Genomic DNA, 21,699 nt, shown 5'->3' on the forward strand with positions numbered 1-21,699 from the left:
CTTCACCCTCCTGTCTTCAAGTAGGTTTTCCCTACAGCAGCTATTTGAAAGAATTTAAATTGGGCGGACAAGGGCCATGTTCTAAGAGCAGGGATTTTCCTGGCAGTGACCCAGGTTTCTCCGTGAACATCATCCCTGCTGCTTTTGCAACCCTTAACCCAACCAGGTCCCAGAAAAGTTGGGAGCTAGCCTGGGTGCCCCGCCCCCTTGGGGAACTGCCTGCTGGCTTTGATCTTGGCGCTGTCTTCCATCTCATACCCCTGCTCCATCTTCCTTTTCTTTCGGACAGCCCTCAATTTTACGTTTTAAAGCTTGATGTGTTTGATTTTATCAGAGAGTCATTTTCCTGTAGCCTCCCTTGCGTAATTGTTGTGCTGATGAGTTCAGAACCTGGGTAAAACCATCACTTTCTCACAGGCAGGTAGAGGCTGGGAGGTGCTGTTTCTCTTCATTACCTGTCTTCCCTTCTTCAGGCGACAACTGTTAGTGGGAAGACCACAGCCACAGCGGTACCGTCCCTGCCCTTCCCAGCAGCCTTCCCCAATCCTGTACACAGTCTACCTATGTGAGATCACCACCCATCCCTAAAGTCACTCAGTAGGTTGACATGAATTTTCCACATTCCCATGTTTCCTGTCCCTAATGGTAATAGTTACAAAATTTCAACAGGAAACAAAATCGAGCTTTTTATAGGAACGGTGTTTTGCAAATCTAAGGATGTTTTTGGTTACCAGTGGTGCGTCTGTCCCATGTTCCCTTGAACCTACCTCAGCGGATTGGAAAACTCGTACTAAAGAGCACGTCTGTGTCTCCCTGCCTTGCGTTTACCAGGTTTAATGACCTCCTTTCACGGTGCCGGGAACTCGAAACCTGGACCCACGATCTTGCCCTCCCAGCTGTGGTGTGGCTTTCGGGCTTCTTCAACCCGGAGTCCTTCCTAACTGGTAAGAGCTGCCGGGCCCTCTTGCCCTGCTCCCCAGGGATCACGCAGGGGCCAGCAAAGGGGCCCAGAGAGGGAGAATTCCAAGTGGAAGGGCCACATGAAATGGGACGGAGTGCACTTTAGTCAACATTTTCTGTGAAGGGCCACATGGGCTCCGTCCCAGTGGCTCCACTGTGCCCCGCCAGTGCCAAACCAGGGGACAGGTAACCACGGCGCATGGCTGTCCCAGTAAAGTTCTTCCACAAGAGCAGGGCCGGTGTCCTGCAGGCATTTGCCGGCACTGGTCTAGCACAGCCCCATGCCCCACTGAGGGCCGGGAGCGTGTTGCAGGGCGGTGGCCGTGGCCGGCTCACCAGCGGCTCCTGTGAACCTTCACACCACCTCCTCCTTGTCCTCCCACAGCAATCATGCAGACCATGGCCCGAAAAAATGGGTGGCCACTGGATAAAATGAGCTTGACTGTTGATGTCACCAAGAAAACGAAGGAAGACTATGGCCATCCTCCACGGGAAGGTGCCTATCTCCACGGGCTCGTCCTGGAAGGTACGCTCCCCCGAGGAGCCCATGTAGGGCTAGTACCTGGAGGCCCGTTCTTAAATTTGGCTTGGCATTTGCCCTTGTTCACTCCACTCCTCAGCAGTCACTTTTCTCTAGTGCTTGCATACCTCATTTCCTAGTTTCACAGAATTTTATACCAGGTTCTGTGTTCAAGGTCAGCCCAAGCTTAAGGCATTTAGGGTGATGGCCGTCAATTCAGCGCAGGCCTTAACTTACTCTGCAATGTTAACACGAGATGTAGATGCATATTTAATTCAAAAATCTTAATTAAAAAAACCAACTTCACTGCTATTTTACTATAAGACTTCTTTAAGCCCTTCGAATCTCTAAAGGGGGTTAAGAGGGAATGTGCTGAATTAGAGACAGTCACACTGTTTTGAGAACAAATTCATTAGCTCTACTGTGCCTGGATTCCTGTAGAATCTGTTTTCATGCAAATTTTAGACCTTTTGAATTTCAGTGTAGTTTTTTCAAAGGAAAGCTGAGGTGTGGAGCCCTGCTTACCACCACTCCCCATCCCCCTCTGTGGCAAGAAAGCTCCTGACAAGAAGTAACTGCCAAACCAAACATTTATTGCCTCCAACAGGAGGAGTGGTACCCACATGCCACATTCTTGCAACTCTTGTGTTTTCTCGGTAGGTGCCCGGTGGGACACACAGTCAGGAACCATTGCAGAAGCCTGCCTCCAGGAGGTCACATCGGTGATGCCCGTCATCTTTGCCAAAGCCATCCCCGCGGACAGACAGGAAACCAAACACACGTATGAATGTCCCGTGTATAAAACCAAAATGAGGGGCTCTAACTATGTGTGGACCTTCCGGCTGAAAAGCCAAGATAAGACCACCAAGTGGGTCCTGGCCGGTGTGGCTCTGCTGCTTGAAGCATGAAAACGGGCCACAGCCAGGATGGTCACTGGGGTCCATACACGCTAATTTACTTTACTGAGAGCTACCAAACCTCCCTCCCACTTAGATAACTTTGAAGTAATGTACATGTGCCTTAATTTTGTTTAAACACCATCCTTAATAAAGTCTCCCCATCAGTGAAGGGGAATTTTAGCTCTTGCAAACATTAAACAAAATCTTTTTAAATTAAAAATGAGCCCTGACATTCTTAGTCTGGCAGCAGGTGACTCCTGAATGAAGGGGCAGCCGTTCCCGCCGGCCAGCAGGGCCCCATGGCCTCCAGTGTCATGAAGGTGACAGTCTACTTTCTGTTCATTCAAGTTTTCATAAAAATAAAACTCTAGTACTCACAAGATCTATGAATAATTGCACTTTGTAATTTAGGGGAATGTTCTTTCACAAATTCCAATGACCCAGAGAAGGGTTAACTGTGTGGTCCTGGACTAGAGGTAAAGATCAAGGCCACACAGATAAACAGTGTCAAAGGCAAGAGCTGCTTATACAATGTTTTCTCTGGAACTTACCTGGACTTTAACTCCACCCCATTTAAACTGCTTTTTTTTCAATCATAAGCAGGTTCTTTTAAACAATTCAATATATGTAGGGGCCTGCGGATACATGTATAGAGATTCCTCTGCTGAGCCGTCTTCCTGAGAAATCTTTTTAGACAATCTTAAAAAAAAAAATAGCATTTAGGTCTACAAAGAATTTCTGTATAAAAACACAATGGTAAGAAATCTTAGGCACAAGTGGCATGGCAGGGCCGGCCGGCGTGCTCTACGGTGAGCGGGCTGGCTCTTCTCTTAATGGTCTTCCACCAGCTGCTTCTGTAAGCTGAAAGACAGAGGGGACGGAGGCATATATAAGGTGGATCCTAGGCTCAACCCCTCATGGAGAGTGGGGAGCCCAAGCCCGGATCTTCGATGCAAGGTTGGTCCTGCCTCGTCCTGCTTCCGAGAGAGGAGACCCTGCAGGCAGGCCCCAGGAGCCCCCGGCCTCACTCCAGAACGGAGCTCTGGACTTCGGGGCTGTTTCCTCAGCACCAGAAGGTGAGCACAGCCTCTCTGCCGCTCCCCATTTTACACAATGAGGGGGAAACAGGCAGTGCCCAGATGAAAATTCTAGCAAAGGAGGGAACGTTCTAACAAGGCAAACAACAGTCCTGAGCTGCTGCCACGTGAGCAGACAGGGAATGGGTGGCACTCAAGCCTCTGCCGGCGCTGGGATCTCAGCCTCTGTCGTGGGACACTCACCTCTCCAGGTATTCCTTAACGTTATTGTAGCCGTAGAACTTGGCCAGGTGGATGAGGATCCCCGTGGCACAGCGGCCGTCCCGCTTCCGGCAGTAGCTGCAGTTGCAGATCCCGCGGCAGGGAGGGCACACCCAGTCCTGGAAGAACGGTGTCCCCATGACCTCTGCGCTGGGGCCCAGCCCCCCACCGCCGCCCCTCCAGCCTAGAGTCCCATGTGCCTTCTAGGAAAGAGCACACGGTGACCCCATGGGTCTCCCTCCTCCACCTGTTTCAAGGCCCAGACAGGCTGACCACCCAGGGTGCCGCATGGGCAGAAACCCAACCAGCAATTGTGCAGAATCTGAGGAGGACAAAAGAGCAGTGAGACTGAGGTGTGAATTCGAGCTCTTCTACTTCCTAAACCACTTCTTCACCGGAGTGGTTTAGATTCGTCTGCCCACTGGGGACAGTACCTGTTTACCCCACATCCACAGGCCAGGGGCAAACTGAGGGCAGAGGCTCTGAAGCCAGACTGCCCAGGTTCAAGTGTATGGATCTTAACCATACTATTATCTCAAGGACCTGAGGAACAGGGAGGGTATATACCTACTTCGCTAGGTTAAACAAACTAGCCAACCACAACAGAGAAAAAAAAACCTTAGACCAGGGGCCGCCACGCCAGAAGCATTCTCCACAGTGACCTCCCTGCCCCTGAGCTTTGCCCGAGCTAACCCCGCTGCTGCAGGAGCGCACACAGGTCCACCTTCGAAATCCGAACTGAAAAAAAGCGTGGCTCTGACCCCTGCAGACATCGCCTCTGTCATACCGGCCAGCGTGCTCATTCCAGAAGGAAGCTGTACTTTTCATTTCCTCCCGCGTGCTGGGTCGTGGGGATGGCGCACTGCAGCTACCGGTCCCCAATAGGGCCCAAGGAGCCCCTCGTTCCACCTGCTTCTCTCTGCCAGGACAGTTCATCACAAGCGAACACGACTCCTACCGGGTCCAGCAGCGCGGATCTCACATCCTCCCCGTAGCGATTCCTCAGGCACGGCCCGCAGAACTGTCCTCGCACACCGCCGCAGCTCTGGTTCCGACACACGGTCTTGGTGTCGATGGTCTTCTGCCTACACTGGTGGCAGGTGTTGCCCTGAGGGAGGAAGACGGGATTTAGGGGGTGATACCCACAAGGCCACATGGGGCCATGTACGCTCATCGGGGCATGAAGCAGCACGGCCTCTTTGGCACAAACCACAGCCCTGTCTAGAAGCCCGGAAGGAAGGACATGATCAGAGGGACCAGCAGAAAGCCGTGAGGCAGGGGAGGAAGAGCCCACAGATGGTGTCAGGGGCCCAGTGGCCATGAGTCTCAGGCAGCAACATGGGGCTCTGGCCTCGCTTCCGGGAATCCCGGTCTTTTCAGAATACAATTTGTTGGGTGTTAAAATGCTGACAAGTAAAAACCTCTTACTACCTTAATAAGACACTGCCTCATCTTAAAAAAAAAAATGCATACCACCATGAAGCCTCCCTCCGAATCACTGTTTAATAAAAAATATTTAACCCATTTCCTACTGACTGAAGATACTCTGTCAAACTAGTTCCTATGGCTATATGAATCAAAAAGCACACACACAAAAAAAAAAACCCCCAGTCACCCTACAGTGTGTTTTTCCACTGTTTAAAACATGAACACTCTAAAGATTATTTAAAATGTGACTATTCTAAATGCGCTTTTCCAAACTGTATGCCCGCCTTCCCAAAGATCATATGCATCCCCCAGAGACCTTTCCCGAAGATCATATGCATCCCCCAGAGACCTTTCCCGAGAATTCCTACACCAAGGGGCTTCCCCTTCCCAGTCACAGCTGACCCTTCCTGTCAGAGGGGAGAAGGCCTGGGGGTATGAGCCCAGCTATAGTTTAAAGACAATGCAAGATTTCAAATACTACTGCCTCAGACTCCCCATTAGAATCACAATCATGTGAATTATTTGTTATATATAATTTACCAGAACTTTATCATAGATTTTATCTCGAACAGTTATGGCAACATTTTCTAAGTCCTCTTCAGTGATATCCTCCACTGGCCGAAAAGATGATATTCGGTGACGCCGTCTGTACCCCTGGCATTTCCCCTGTAAAACAAACCAAAGCAGAACCTGGCATAAGCTGTTTTGACTGGTTAAAAAAACACATAAAAATTTCACACTCTGAGGGCGCCTACGTGGCTCAGGCGGTTAAACCTCTGCCTTCAGCTCAGGTCCTCACCTCAGGGTCCTGGGATCAAGTCCCGTATGAGGCTCCCTGCTCGGTGAGGAGTCTGCTTCTCCCTCTCTGTGCCAACTCCCCGCGCCCCAGCTCATGTTTTCTCTCTCAAATAAAATCTTTAAAAAAAAAATCATTTCTCACTCACAAAGCTCTAGACCATAATGTTAACCATGTTCCGCTTCTACTCCTTCTACTCCCCTGGCATCACTCATTACGGAGCTCCTGCCACAGGCACGGGGCCAGCTGCCTTCACGGTACGGTGATACAACAGTAAATGAGCAGCCCAGGTTTGCCCTGGCCAAGAAATCGTCAGCAGCAGCTGTAAACTCTATGAGGACGGGAGTGAACCACAGTGAACGGCCACACCTGCAAATGGGAAGGACCTAGTTTCTCGCTCCAGACTCTGAAAACACTTAACACACCCTGACCTAAAACTGAAAAGTGAGGAGGAAGCACTGCCCTTTCCCACCAGCAAAACCACAAGGCAGACTGGATGGGATTCTGTTGCCTCCCCGGCAGATTAAGCTGAGGGTCTTAACCCTGAGCAGCTCCTCTGCTCGGCTGAGGTGAAGGGCGCTCTCCAGCCTACAGCTCAGGTGGGAGTGGGGGGTTTTGTCCCTGAGCGTGGTCCCGGGAACACCAGCGCTGCCTGGGAACATGATAAAGATGCCCACCCAGCAGCACGCCTGCCGGGTCAAAACCACAGCACAGGCTTAGACCAAGAATAACCTGTTTATGGTGCTCAGAAAATACCCCACTCATCGTCTTCCTTCTCCTGAAACTGTAGAACTCTTCTGCAAATTTGGCAGCTGAGACGGTGAAGTTCTCCAGGGCAAACTTCTCGGGAGGCCGTGCGCTCCGGGTTGGGTTGGTGCGCCGGGTGACCTGTCCCTCGGAGAAAGCCCGCCTCGAGGCCCTCTTCTTCTGCAAGCAAGAAGAGCACAGTCCGCTGCAAGGGGAGCTGCCTTGAATAAAAGCCGTCTGGCAACAGATTCCGTCTGTCAGTGCTGGCATCAGGAATTATAAAGGAGTTCTACTTACAGAAGCTGAGTTCGGGGTTCGTACTGGGAAGAAATCTGGCATAGAGTTCAGTTCCGCCAGTAGCTGAGCGAGCTGAGGGTCGGAACAAAACAGAGGACCTCACATCAGTACTGCCACGCCTCGTTCATGAACACCTTATTCCCATGTCCCCAGTTTTGCCAACATGAGAAACCTGACTCAAGTAATTCAAGTACAGTCTCAACAGTTGCTGTGTTTTTGACCTCGTATGTAAAGACTTCTACCTCCAGAGGGAAGATGCTGGATCATCATTCATAGGAATAAAATCTAAACCCATTCTTTATATATAAAGGTCGTCACAGCACATGATGAACGGGCGCCTGGAATGAGGTGGCTGGCTGAGGAGGTGGGACTCCTGACGGGGCCCCTGACGAGCAGCGTGACCCCTGGAACAGATCATCGTGCACAGGTCTAAGTCAAGTTTTGTCAGTTTCAAAACAAGAGGTTCAACTTGACTCTTCGGACAGTTACTTAGAGCTCAAAAAAACCTGTTTATTTTTCAATAGAAAAATAACTTGTGAAAATAATCCCATTTTCATAAGAACCTCAGAACACCGAATAACAGGCATTAATATTCCAATCAATTCAGATTTTTAATTTTAGATTTAAACAAATGTACAGGTGTCATTAAAAATTCAAAATTATAGTTATTTTAAAAATGCAGATACAGTGCTAATCACAAATATGTCTTAGGATAAGCTACACTCAAAAGGAGGCTCTTTATTTTCTTACTAGAAATCTAAGGCTGCATATATACCGTATCATATTATGCTTTTTAAAAAGAAAATATTAGAAATATTCCAAAATACTAAAAGTAACTGAATGGCAGAATTCTAATTCTGTATATACAAAATTATGAAGCCAACAAGTTAGTGACCAAATACAGAAAAACCAAATACACAAAACAATGATTTCCCCTTGTGTCATCATTCATTCCAGGGAAGACATGTTAACGCGATGCACAACTGCTCAGTATAATACCGAGGCCTCCTGCATTCCCTCATCTGAGGGCCTGAAGCCCCAGGGGGTCATCAAAGGACTTCTCGCTGCAAGCTGCTCACCACAGCCCTTACGTGGGCTCCTCCACACCCAGTCCGCATCTGCTCCTCTCCGCTGGGAGCTGCCAGCTGTTCAGCCCTCCCCTCTCCAATACCACCACCTAGTGGAAACTTAACTTTCTAATAGACAGGAAGTAGCAAGAGGTCACCACACCAGGACAAGGAGCTGAAAATCGTCCCGAGGGCTGGCTTTCTATTTCCAAGCCACAGCCAATCCAGTGTCAACTGGCTGGGGGTTCAGGAAGAGAGGAAGGACACCCAATACCCTGGGGACACTTCCTGACGGCAGCCAGGGCTGCTGCGGCTCCCAGGACGGCCCCGGAGCCCCAGAGCCCCGGACCGCCCACCGCGGGACCTTACCATGGCTTTGTTCTCCCTGATGTTCATGGTCCTCTTCAGCAGAGCATCCGAGCCCTCCTGGCCCTCATCCCTGGACTCGTCCTCGGACTCCGAGACCGAATCCTCTCTTTCCTTCCCCTGTCTGCAGCTTCTCTTTCTTCCAAGAATGGCTTTTTTACTGTCCTGTAAGCGTGTGCTAGAAAACGGCGGCTCCGAAGAATTGTCATCTGACTTTTTTGCCAGTTTCTTGGTGGGGAACTGAAAGGCTACTCGAAGACCGATACTGCTCCTCCTGGGTCTGCTTCTTCTAGGTGTAGCCTTTGCTCCTTCGTCGTCGTCCTCCTCCTCCCTCACTGAAGATGCCTTACCCGCATCACTCAGGTCTGACTCCACAAGCTAACAAAACCAAACAGAAGAGCAGAGACCATGTTTCGTGACAGGCCCCCCAGAACATGTCATTTAAAAGCACTCCGTCATTACTGCAGAGAAAAGACGAGAAGCAAGCTCCCCCTTCCTCTTGTGAGCTCCGGCTGAACTCTCAGTGAGGTGCTCTGCTGAGGCATCTGGTGGAGAGCAGGCATTCTCCTGCTGCCCTCTGGCCCGGCCCCAGCCCCCGGCGGACTGCCGCCTTGGGAGCACGGGCTGCAAGCGGGGCGCTCACAAAGGAGGGCTCTTCCACTGCGCAAGAGCGGAGTATCTGGAGGACAGGCCAAAGAAAAGGCTGTGCGTGGTGTAAGCGTTAGCGTCAGGTAATAATGGAGCGCTCGAGGAAGACAAATACTCTTCTGTCCTGAACAGGAGGGACAGGGCTTCTAGAGGGGACAGGAGAGCTGACCTCACCTCAGCCAAGGACAGAGGAGCAAGCAGATGATGGGGTCAGTGGGGCAGCCTTATCCCCAGGACATGACAGGTCCTCCCTGCCAGGGTCGTCCTCTCCCTGTCCTGCAACCCGTGGAGCTGCAGGGAGACATCAAGGCAGATGGCTCTTGGGCTGTTGTGAGGCACCTGTTCTGTCAGCTCAAGAAACTTTCACCCCCAATTATCTGATTCTGCTGGATATGGGTTTCTGGCATTAAAATGGATCTCAGTCTTACACATGAGAACACAGAAGGCAGTGGCAGGTTCACGTTACCCAGGTGCGACATGTGACATCTCAGATGCCAGGGGACTCTTAACAATGGCAGACACAGGCTTGACTATGGAGATCAAGGCCCCTCCTGGGCATCTTCCCTTTATCACATGCAAAGACCCTCTCTCAGGGACTCTGGACAACAGGGCTGCTGTGAGCAGAACAAGGAGCAGCACCACCATGGGCCCAGGTAAAACCCTTTACTGAGGTAAATGACAGCTTCCTCCTCGGTGACTCCCCTACGCCCCAAATTCTAGCTGGACTCAAGTTAAAAATAAGGTAGAGGACAGGCACCTGGCTCGCTCAGTTGGCAGAGCGTGTGACTCGTAATCTCAGGGTGGTGACTTAAAGCCCCACACTGGGCATGGACCCAACTTTAAGAAGGAAAAAAAAAAAAAGCTAAAAAATGTTTTGGGGCACCTGGGTGGCTCAGTCGGTTAAGTGTCCAACTCAATCTCAGCTCAGGTCTTGATCTCCATGTCATAAGTTCAAGAACACTGGGCTGGAGCCTACTTAGAAAATAAATAAATAAGGAAAGCGGGGGGCAACGTGCAGATAGCTTCCAAAGCTTGGGATATGTATCAATCCACAGCATGCCAAGGAGAGAAATAAGACCACAGTGTACTGATCTTTTTTTTTTTGGTATCCTGAACTTTCTACATCAGTAGCTTTAGAATCCAAATGTTGGAACTGGAGAAATCCAATGTTAGGAAGACAGTGTTGGAGAACTTCAGAGGAAATCTCTCTCAGAATCTCTCTTTATTTATCTGCATCATCCTCAAACCCATACCCCTTTAGTCCCTGTAAGGGACTAAAGTAGACAAGGGCAAACTGTAACCAGCAATGGGGACCGAAGGCAAAGCGCACGAGGCCCAGCACCACCGCTGTGGGGGCTTCACATACAGCTGAAAGACCACGAGACACCAGGGGATAACATCCTTCCGTCAGAGAATGTGGTCTCGCCAGTCCTCACTACGGTGGGTGGGAGGGAGACAGTAACACGTGTTGGCTCGCTGCCTGGGGAAACCAAACTTGTAGGTAGACCTGCCCTAAGCTATGAGTTCTAATCAATCAGCAGGTCACAGTTCATACCCCAAATGTATAGACCATGAATAAGGGGGGAAAGAAACCTTTGGAGTAGTTTTCCAGTGCTAGGAACACAGATTCTCTGAATCACCTGAACTCACTTAGCCAAAAATCAGAGGACAAGTCAGTCACTAAGAGTAGACAATACCCATTAGGGTCTGGAAGGATTTTAGTTAAGTGTCTTGCTGGCAAAAAACCAGAGGCTGGCCAGCCAGACCTCCAAAGTAGGTTTGGTACCGGCCAACCAGTACCAAACCTACTTGGTACAGCTTATTTAAACTTCTTTTTTTTTTTTTTAAAGATTTTATTTATTTATTTGTCAGAGAGCGAGCGAGCGAGAGCGAGCACAGGCAGACAGAGTGGAAGGCAGAGTCAGAGGGAGAAGCAGGCTCCCTGCGGAGCAAGGAGCCGGATGTGGGACTCGATCCCAGGACGCTGGACGCTGGGATCATGACCTGAGCCGAAGGCAGCTGCTTAACCAACTGAGCCACCCAGGCATCCCGCTTATTTAAACTTCTACCCAAGTTCCAAGCCAGCTCGTCAGCCAAGGTTCCTCAGGAGCTTCTGAATGGGAAGAGGTTTAACCTCCATCCTTTATCTTGATACCAAAGAAGGAAACAGTGGGCTGATTTGGAGGGATACATGGGTGTTATTTTTCAGTTAGCAGAAGACCCTCTGATGCCTGGAAAAAACCCAAAGGTTCTTTAAAGGTACCCGGAGAGTCCAATACTAATTGGCAGTACACTGGCCTCAACATGGAGAGTGAAGGAAGAAATCATCAAGTCTCCTAAAGGTCAAGTGCTGAGAGCAGACCTCCCTCAGCAGTCAGACAAAGTCATCTTTATCACTGAAAGAGCATTTCTGCATCCAAACCAAAAATACACAGGGAAAACTCTAAGTTTGTACCATAGCTACATTTTGGCCAAATTAACTCCAAACCCAAGAGCATGACTTTACAAACAACAAGAAATGACTTTAAGGAACCTGCTACTCCTAGACAGACGGTCCTCTTTCCAGATAAAAGATGTTCCCGAAAGTCTAAAATAAATCCTTTCAGAAGGACAATAAGGGACACCTGAGACATGTCCCCCCAAACCCCTAAGGTACCAGGAAAAGACAAGTGGATTTCTCGTAGGAGAATAATGGACTGGTGGGCCAGGAATTAGCCTTAGAATAGCCAATTCTATATTTTGTTAACCGGCTTAGAAGATAAACATGTAAGAAAAAGTCATTCATCTACGAAGTGACTGAAAATACAATTCAGAAACAGGACAGAAACTATGACAACCCACACTCTCCCGTGTCGATAATTCTTACCATGACTTCTGGGTTACTATTTCCATTCAGGTCGTTCTGCGTAAATCCTTCAAATTCTTCCGTCTCTGAGTCAGTGTCCTCTATAAAAATTCTTCTTAGCTCTTCTGAGAAGTATTTGGAATGGAAACGTACATCTTGCTAAATTAAAAAACACAAATGTCATAAAGAAAGAAGAAGAGAGGTGACAAGGGGGCTAAGCGGAAGTGAAGAACTGTTTAATGGGGAGTTTCTGTTCAAGGGGATGAAAACGTTCTGGGTCACGGGGACAGCCGTGCAACCCCGTGCCTGTCCTTGATGCCACCGAGCAGCTCCCTGGCAAGAACCTCAGCACTCGCCCACACTTAAAAAATGGTGAAATGGGAAATTTTATGCTATGTATATTCTACCGCAATAACAGAACACACACCCATAGACACACACATCTTTCTATAGATTAGAGAAACAGAACTGAACAATTTGAAACAACTACATCATTTCCAAGAATCAGCATGGCCACGGGCTCGGCCAGCTGCTTCTGTGGCTGGTGAGTGGCAATGGACTTCAGCTCCTTCCGCCGGGGCTGGCCATCAGGTAGATGTGCTCTCACACAGAACCGAACTCACATGGGAAGGAGTCATGGGGAGCAGCCCTGGCTCCCTGCCATAGGCCGACTCTCCCTCCTAGCAGCTGTCCAGAGCCGGCTCCCCCAAGTCAGGGAGCACAGCCTGCCTCGCTTCCAAGACAGCAAGTTGTTGTGCAGGAAAGGGCCAGAGCCCTTCACACCCCTCCATGCCCCCTGCTGAGAAAGCCACCTCTGCACCCTGACTGCCCAGGGCAAGGGAGGATGGGAACGTCAACCCCCCCAGCCCCCAGGAGAGCCTGTCCTGCAGGAGGTGGGAGGCCAGCAACCACCGACAGGTAGCAGGTAAGCAGAAAGAAAGATGCTCTAGGATGCTTAAAAAAGAAAGACATTTTCTTGCCATTTGCGACAACATGGATGGAACTAGAGCGTATCATGCTTAGCGAAATAAGTCAAGCGGAGAAAGACAACTATCATATGATCTCCCTGATATGAGGAAGTGGAGATGCAACATGGGGGCTTAAGTGGGTAGGAGAAGAATCAATGAAACAAGATGGGATTGGGAGGGAGACAAACCATAAGTGACTCTTAATCTCACAAAACAAACTGAGGGTTGCCGGGGGGAGGGGGATTGGGAGAAGGGGGTGGGGTTATGGCCATTGGGGAGGGTATGTGCTTTGGTGAGTGCTATGAAGTGTGTAAACCTGGCGATTCACAGACCTGTACCCCTGGGGATAAAAATATATGCTTATAAAAAATAAAAAATTAAAAAAAAAGAATATTCACTTTCCCAAAAAAAAGACATTTTCAAATGACTTTTTCTGTCTTTTGAACCAGTAAAAGGCAAGGAACGGGGCTCTCTAAATGGCTCTCTTGACAGAAAGGAGGGAACAGACAGACCTGCACTGCGGAAAGGAGACCCCCAGACCGGCCTCCTCCAAGCTGGCAACCAAGGCTGGAGTCAGTGTCCCCAGCTGCCTCTGACGTCTCTTCCTCCTGCACCCGATATAGCAATGACCCCTCCTCGCACCACATTTGGTTGGAGAATCTGTATCTCCCCCACTGCCTCTCCCTGACTTTAATTATATACTTCCTCAAGCTCACATCATCTCTGGAGAAAAATAGATATAATAGATGAGTGGGAAAATTTACAGGGGGATAGAGAAAGAAATGTCTGTATCTAGCATTTTTTTAAGCTTAAATGTCTCCTATGAATTATTATGGGTAATTGGAATGAGTGTGCTTGGAGCTAAATTACTTTGTTTCTTTGTTGATAGCTGTGGTGCAGCTGCTTGGGGAAAAAAAAAAAATACAAACATAAAAGGGAAGTTTCTTTAAAGTGAAATTCAAATGATGTTTAAGAAAGACCAAAGTCAACCCTGCTGCATGCTGTGTGCCAAGTCCGTGTGGCTTCTCTTGGCTGGTTAACATGCATCATGCGTGTATGGGGTCAGGGAGGAGAAGCCACAGGACCGGGCTGATTCTTAAGGAATACCAGGACATGGCTGGCTGCCACAAAAAGCCACCAGGAAACTGCTACGTGCCGGGGCAGGAAACATCCGGCTCACGGAGCCCGGAGCTGGCCTCTGCAGGCGGCTCTAGGGCAATGGGGTCTCTGTGTCCATTCTGTCATACACCCACTGTCCTTGCCTCGGGCCCAGAGAGAACAAGTCACATCACAGAGGAGCAAGCCCCAGCCTTCCGTCCTCCGGCTTGCTTCACTCACTGAGCTGGCCTCACAGGGAAGTGGTCGGCCTGGGAGAAACTGGTATCCTTGGTGACCAGATCAAACCCAGAAAGAACTCAGCCACAGTCCTAAACCAAGGCTCCTGCTCTTCTCCTCCTCATTCCACAAGCTGTGAAAACTGTTCTGGGGGCACCTGCGTGGCACAGTCAGTTAGCCGACTGCCTCTCATCTCGGTCTTAATCTCAGGGTTGTGAGTTCAAGCCCCGCTCTGGGCTCCACGCTAGGCATGGAGCCAACTTAAAAGACAAAACAAACAAAAAACAAAAAAACGATTCTTAATGCGAGTGTGTATAAAGCTAAATATCCACTCCATGGTCTCACTGCAGTCTTGGTTACAACGCTCACACAGCTCTCTGCTCTTCAGAATTTGTGACCCTTTCAAGTCAGTAGCAGGCAGTATGGTCTGGCCCGGGTCCCCTGCATCCATCTCCCATGATCCAGAACATAAAGCAAGTAACAGATGAGAAGAGCTGCAGACAGAGCACTTACACTTTTTATTTTGAAGCTCATGGGACAGGAAGAATCCGACTGGAAAATGATGGTGAGCTGAGCCCGTCAGACCGGCACCCCATCTCAATTCCACCCCGAGGGGGCTCCTTCACCAATGGGCGCTGAACACATGGAACATGAGGAAAGGGACAGCATGCGGAAGCTGTGCAACCCAGGAAAGCTGGGAGGCATCGGTCACGTATGGGGCGCCTCCCCCCGAGGAGGTTAACGGTTTAGTGGGGCAGTGGGACAGAGGTGAGCATCAGTGTGATAAAGGAGACACGAGCAATATGGCACAGAAAGAGGAGAAAAGAAAAAAAGAAGAGAATAGAAAAGAATGAAAAAAAGAAAAGAAAACAGGAAGGAAAAGAAAAGAATAAAAAGGAAGAAAATCAAGTAAAACTTCAAGCAGCAGCAGCAGCAGCATTGGAACTGCATCAGACTCTAGAAAAATGAGAAGACACATAAGCAGATGAACAACACAGCCCAGTGCCTATGGCAGGTGGACTGGTGTATGCGGAGGGTGCCCCTGTGGCTTCGGGTCCCCTGCAGCAAAGGGGAGCAGTGAGAGGGACGAGGCTGCCCAGTCATGCTCCCAGATCTCCAACATCCCGACCTGGACACTTCTCAGACATGGGAGCCTAGACACGTCACCTCACTGCCCAGAGCTTTAGTTTCATCCCCTGTGAAACAGGGATGACAACACCTCCACTGTCCCCGGGAGGTGCGTGCGTTCAGGGCGAGCTGTATAAAAGCACAAGGTCATGGGCCATCTCAGACACACCGGAGTCCCCATCCACGGCTCCCCACCCCCAGCAGGGGGAGCAGGAAAGGCAGGTCTGACTGCACAGAAGGAACAGTGTCCAGAGCAGCAAAAGCAGCTGCTTTGGCTTTTTTGTTTTAAATTTCCATATTTGAATCTAGTTGACCCAGAGTATTAATTAGTTCCCAGTGTACAACACAGTGTTCCACCTTCTTTGTACCTTATGCTGTGCTCACTAGTGTAGCTCCCATCTGTCACCACACACCTCTGTTCAGTATCATTGACTAGAGTCCCTGTGTTGTGCCTTTGTGCCTTTTCCGCCCCATGACTTATTCGCTATGTCACTGGAGGCCTGTACCTCCCACTCCCCTTTTCCACCTCGCCCAGCTCCCTACCCCCCTCCCTGCTGGCAGCCAACAGTTTGTCCTCTGAATTTATAGGTCTTATTCTGCTTTTTATTTTTGAGATTCCACAAGAGTGAAATCATATGATATTTGTCCTCCTCAGTGTGACTTAGTTCACATAGTATAATACCCTCTAGACCCATCCACGTTGCCGCAAATGGCAAAAACCTCATCCTTTTTATGGCTGTATAATATTCCATTGTACACATACTCAGCATCTTCCTTATCCATTCTTCCACTGACAGACACTTAGGTTGCTCCCCTATCTAATCATCAGGAAAACGCTAATCAAAACCACACTGAGATATCACCCCATGCCTGTCAGAATGGTTAAAAATCAAAGAGACAAGATGTAAGTGTTGAGGACGTGGAGAAAAAGGATTTACTCGTGCAGCACTGACGGGAATGTCAACTGGTGTAGCCACTATGGAAAACAGTACAGAGCGTCCTCAAAAAATTAAAAATAGAGCTACCCTATGATCCAGTAATTTCACTACTGGGCATACACCTCCCCCTCCCCCCAAAAACCCCCAAAACACTACTTTAACAGCCCTGTGTTTATTGCAGCATTATTTACATTATTTACAAGAGCCAAGGTAGGGACGCTGCATTGTTTCATGATGCCAGGGCGCCACTCTCCCTCACTGCCTCGCCATGCTCGAACAGCTTCTCAATAAGGCAAGGAGCATGACCGGAGCTCAGTTTCGACACGGAGGTAAGGGTTAGGAGGACCAGGGGAACAGAGGAAGAGAGGGGGAAGGGAGGGAGATGAGCCGCATGGCAGAAGGGTCGCAGGTGCCTGCAAGGGAGTTGGCAGATGGGAGAGGCGGGGGAGGGGTCATGAATACCAAAGACGGAGATAAAAATGAGGAAGACAAACGGACAACCAGGGAAGGAAAACGGTGAGTTTTCCTGATCGAGACTGGTCGGACTGGCAGTCAGACTATATCCCCATGTGTGGGGCCTGAGAGGGAAGTCAAGCCATCAAGAACGGGCAGGTAATGGCTGAAAGCAGGCGGGTCCCCAGAGCACTAAGAGAAAAAGGTCTGAAGACACAATCTTGAACCACATCCACAAATGGGGACGGGAGACCAAAGAGAGGACGGCGAAGTAGGAAACACGTAAGAAAGAGGAAGAGACCAAGCAGAGAAGCAGCAGGGGGCGAGTGGGTCAAATGAGACAGCACGTCAAGTGCGGAGGACAGAGACGGGGGAGGCCCCTGAACACGGGCAAGACCAGCTCCCACAGAGGCCAGAACACACACAGGCAGCCCGGCCAGCAAGCCGGCACCTCCCTATACAATCAATTGCTTCTCCTCCTGCACCTGCCCAGTCAAGCCAGGTGGGCTTAATTTACAGTCTTTTAAGAGAAGCCAAGGTCAAGGGAGAATGAAGAATTTTGACAGCCACAATGACAGCGAAGAAAAGGCCACCGAAGGCTGGTGATTCTGACTGGCCATGCTCCCGCTGAGGTACAAGAGAAACCTTCAGGAAACTAACTCTCAGAGAAATGTCTCTTGTGTTTGCCAGAGAGCCAGGTAATCCAAGAAAGAGTAACGCCCTCCCTGGCAATTCCAAGAGTGAGGTGCCAAGAGAATCACGCTCCAGGAGCTTAGGGACTGGCTCAGGGTAACTCCGAGGTCCCGCTCCAGACTGTGGTATGGACTGGTGTTGTGCAGGCTCAGCCTCTCCTGTCGGCCGGCCTGGAACTCTATGAGTGCAGCCTCCACACAGGCTGCAACCCTGAGGTTGCAAAGAAAGTGCATCTGATCATGTGAGGCCCCCTTTAAAAAGTGTGTGTGTGTACACATATATATGTCTTGCACAGAAAGGGCTGGAACAGTAAAATGATCTAGGTACTCTCCCTGGTTCTTGAAACATGAAGGCAAAACACATAAAACAAATGCTCGACAGTTAACCACGATCACCAATCTCAGACCAAATTCAAATAAAAGAGTATCGGAACCGAGATCCAGGTTTCCCTCGGACCAGGCCTTCCATGAAAGGAACCATCCGTACCTGTTTCCCTGACTCCAGGGAGTCGAAACTATCACAGCTCTCCTCTGATGAGAGGGTTTCCATGGGAACATCATCTCGGAAACCAACAAACTCTTCATCATCACTGGGGGCGTTAAAGATGTCAGCCACTTCTTTAGGGACCTGTGTCGGATTCAAAAAAGAAGAAGGATCAAACCAGAGGCTGTTATCATCACTTAAATTTTCTAGATAGCAGGAGGAATTAGCATCTCCTAGCTCTATCGATCTGCCCAGTAACCCCGGAGCAGGATGTGTTTCAGCAGATTCCCTGTGGCAACAAAAGCAGGTGGGGTAGGGAAGGACAAGAGTGTTTTCAAACCCCAGAGACGTATCCCGTGCTACAGACAATGTCAAGGCCAGACCCAGACAGAATGTCACGGCCAGACCTAACACAAGCCATGTGTCACCTCTTCACAAAAAATAAACAGTCATCGGGTTTTGAGAAACCAACAATCTATTTTTCTCCTACAGCGGATGTCTTTAAATCCTCACCTATGTCAACGTAAGATATTACTAAGCTTTTTTTTAATTTTTTTTATTTCCACCTGTAGCTCTTTAATTTTTCTGCTCTTCATCATCTGCTGATTCAGACATGGAAATCCATACAGTGAAATAAGTACCTTTTTGCTCCTTGTCTATATTCTCAATCAGTAGTTTCAGAATTCCAAAAGAATATAAACACTATTATAGGCAAATATGCCAAGAATGTTGTCAGCACACATCATCTAACAACTGTGTATCTGTTCAGAGTTCATTGTCATATGCTGACTACCCACTTGTTCCCAACTCTTTATTTTGAAAAAGTTGGAACCCAGAGTAAGGTGAAGGAATGGTACACACATCTCTATGTTCTTCACAGGAGTCCCCCATATGTCACCACGTTTGTTTTCTTTCAACAAACATTAAGTGGAACCATTGGCAGTTGCTAGTATTTCACAGTTTGTGACCTAGAGAAACAGCCAGTTAGTATGAGCCAACTTAATCCACGTATATTTATCTTTTTTATGTTTTATTTATTTGAGAGAGAGGATGAATGCACACAAGCAAGGGGAAAGGGCAAACGGAAGAGCGAGAAGCCAACTCCCCATGGAGCAGGGAGCCCCACTATTATAACCTGAGCTGAAGGCTGCCGCTTAACCAACTGAGCCACCCAGGCACAACCTGTGTATATTTGAAGTGCAGACATCATACTAATTCACCCTAAAATACTTAAGCACCCTTCTCCTGAGAATAAAAACATTCCCTTACAGAGCCACAAAACTATAATCATACCTAAAAGAATTAACATTAATTCAATAATATCATTTACTACAAGTTTATATTTAGATGTCTGCAACCGTCCCCAAGATGTGAAGATCATGCACTGTATTTTTTTATAACAAATTTGTTGCTTTTCATGACATGACATCATTTGAATAGCCCAAAAAATCCTAGCCTTGAATAGCCTTATCAAATATCATACACTCTGAGCTTATCTGATTGATTCCAGATACATTTAAGTAAAATATTTCTGGCAATAATTCTATACAAATGACATGCGATTCTCAATGCAATGCATAAAGAGACACAAAATATTAGATTATCTCCTATTAATTAGTGTTAACGTAATTATGTAATTTTCAAATCAAACCCTACGTAGGCAGGACAGTACAAGGAACACACACATGGACCCCGAAGCAGTTTTGTGCCCATGGCTAATCTTTCCCCATCTGTAGCCCTACCCAACTGCCCTCCTTCCAAATTATTTTGAAGCAAATGAAGATACAGTATCATTTCACCCTGTATCACCAGCAAATACACAGTCTGTGTTCACAGTTCTGTTAACTTATATTTTTTAACTCATTTGTATCATGATCTGAATAAGCTCTGTACAACGGTCAATAGCTCTATAAAGTCTTTTCTCATGTGCCCCTTTTTTTCCCCTTTGGCAACTTATTTTTGAAGAAATTGGGTCATCTGTGGAGTTTGCAAAAGTCTGGAAGTTTGTGTTTGGGGTTTGTGTCTGTTTGTTGCAGCTGCAAGATGGTATTTAATAAACTCCTATGTCCCCACAGATTTCCTAGGATTTGGTAGTTGAAGTTACAGGCTCAGTCAGATTCAAGTTCTTTCTGACAAAATGATGACTACTTCATAGGTAGTACCACATTCTTCACTTAGAGAGCACATAATGGGGCGCCTGGGTGGCTCAGTGGGTTAGGCCTCTACCTTCCGCTCAGGTCATGATCTCAGGGCCCTGAGATCAAGCCCTAGAATCAGGCTCTCTGCTCAGCGAGGAGCCTGCTTCCTCCTCTCTCTGCGTACTTGTGATCTCTGTCAAGTAAATAAACAAAATCTTCAAAAAAAAAAAGCAAGCACATAACGTCTGGCTATCTCTGGTTTTTAGTGGGGATGCTCTCTGATCAACACGTTAAGGTGGGATGTGCCCTATTTCTCCTTAGCAAAAATACCTTTTTCCTCTGTATTTAGCATGAAGTAAGTGGGGTGATGTTTGACATCCTGTGACTACCCTTCCTCCTGATAACAATTCACTCAGTGGTTTCAGCATCCATTGACAACTCTCACCTGAATCAACTACTACACATGAGAGGTTCCAAAATGGTCATTTTCACATTCTATTCGTTCTTCATGTATTAGCTGGCATTCTTCTAAAATACAATACACACTCTCTCTTGCTATGCCCCTCCCTCTCTCTGCTTCTCTTGCTCCCATGTATTTCATGGTATTTTTTTTTTTTAATTCAATGTGCTATATAATCCATTACTGTCACCATTCTTTCTGATGCTTAAATTATCCTAAATTTGGCCAATGGGAGCTCCTTCAAGCCAATTGCTATGTCCTTTTGACATACCTTAACAGTCTTTGCGTAACTCTTTGCTTTCTGGCACAAGTATACCAAGCTAGCCTTATACTTCACCTGCCCCACACCCCGGATCAGCCATTTTCCCAAAATGCACAGGCATTGAGAAATCAGAGGTGAGGACTTGGTACACTCCTTGCTAGTTAAGTATCATTGCTTCTAAGCTCTGACTGAACAGGGTAAAGATACTTTGTATGTCTTAAGTCACACATTCACAGTGACACTTCGAATTCAAATCCAAAATCAGAATTCTTCCTTGCTCCCTCAATCCCAGATTATTTCCCTTCTCCCACAATGAAAGCTCCAACTCTCAGTATTTTGCATACACTTACCCCACTTACCCATTTGCTTTACCTATAAGACACACAAAACAGTTTCAAACTTTACCATCAACACCACTACCAACAATAGCCATCAATGACAATCAAGTTTAATTTTCTTTCATAGTTTATTTTTTTTTAATTTTATTTATTTATTTGAGAGAGCAGGCAGAGAGAGAGGGGGAAGCAGGCTCCCTGCTGAGCAGAGAGCCCGATGCGGGGCTCGATCCCAAGACCCTGAGATCATGACCTGAGCCGAAGGCAGCGGCTTAACCCACTGAGCCACCCAGGCGCCCCTCTTTCATAGTTCTTATCAAATTCAACACCCAAAGAACAAATAATCCAATCAAGAAATAGGCAGAGGGGCGCCTGGGTGGCTCAGTGGGTTAGGCCGCTGCCTTCGGCTCAGGTCATGATCTTGGGGTCCTGGGATTGAGCCCCACATCGGGCTCTCTGCTCAGTGGAAGCCTGCTTCCCTCTCTCTCTCTCTCTGCCTGCCTCTCTGCCTACTTGTGATCTCTACCTGTCAAATAAATAAATAAATAAAATCTTAAAAAAAAAAAAAAAAAGAAATGGGCAGAAGACACCAACAGACATTTCAGCAAAGACATCCAAGTGGCCAAGAGACACAT

General features: G+C 48.1%; 2 protein-coding genes and 1 long non-coding RNA gene across 4 annotated transcripts in view; 1 reads left to right on the forward strand and 2 right to left on the reverse strand.

Moving 5' to 3' along the window:
* Positions 1-2,599, forward strand: part of DNAH11 (dynein axonemal heavy chain 11) — a 322,374-nt gene extending 319,775 nt beyond the window's left edge. Inside the window, exons 80-82 of the mRNA XM_059171331.1 lie at positions 832-944; positions 1,346-1,486; positions 2,141-2,599. Coding sequence (XP_059027314.1) covers positions 832-944; positions 1,346-1,486; positions 2,141-2,388 — 502 coding nt within the window. The 3' untranslated portion in view covers positions 2,389-2,599. The remainder of the gene's footprint in view (positions 1-831; positions 945-1,345; positions 1,487-2,140) is intronic.
* Positions 2,053-21,699, reverse strand: part of CDCA7L (cell division cycle associated 7 like) — a 53,202-nt gene continuing 33,555 nt past the window's right edge. The window contains exons 2-10 of one of the 2 annotated variants that reach the window (XM_059171328.1): positions 17,873-18,013; positions 11,893-12,030; positions 8,382-8,756; positions 6,946-7,017; positions 6,634-6,828; positions 5,646-5,771; positions 4,636-4,785; positions 3,660-3,796; positions 2,053-3,240 (exon numbers count right to left, since the gene is read on the reverse strand). In XM_059171328.1, the coding sequence (XP_059027311.1) occupies positions 3,210-3,240; positions 3,660-3,796; positions 4,636-4,785; positions 5,646-5,771; positions 6,634-6,828; positions 6,946-7,017; positions 8,382-8,756; positions 11,893-12,030; positions 17,873-18,013 (1,365 nt within the window). In that variant the 3' untranslated portion in view covers positions 2,053-3,209. Of the gene's footprint in view, positions 3,241-3,659; positions 3,797-4,635; positions 4,786-5,645; positions 5,772-6,633; positions 6,829-6,945; positions 7,018-8,381; positions 8,757-11,892; positions 12,031-17,872; positions 18,014-21,699 lie in introns of those variants that run through there. The other variant, XM_059171329.1, reaches the window with a different exon arrangement.
* On the reverse strand, positions 5,072-5,639 carry LOC131829489 (uncharacterized). Its single transcript, XR_009352868.1, has 2 exons — positions 5,455-5,639; positions 5,072-5,421 (listed from the first exon to the last, which is right to left on the reverse strand). It is a non-coding gene; the product is annotated as an uncharacterized LOC131829489 (long non-coding RNA).

Source organism: Mustela lutreola, chromosome 4, assembly GCF_030435805.1.
Source record: "Mustela lutreola isolate mMusLut2 chromosome 4, mMusLut2.pri, whole genome shotgun sequence".
In the NCBI taxonomy this organism is placed as follows: domain Eukaryota; kingdom Metazoa; phylum Chordata; class Mammalia; order Carnivora; family Mustelidae; genus Mustela; species Mustela lutreola.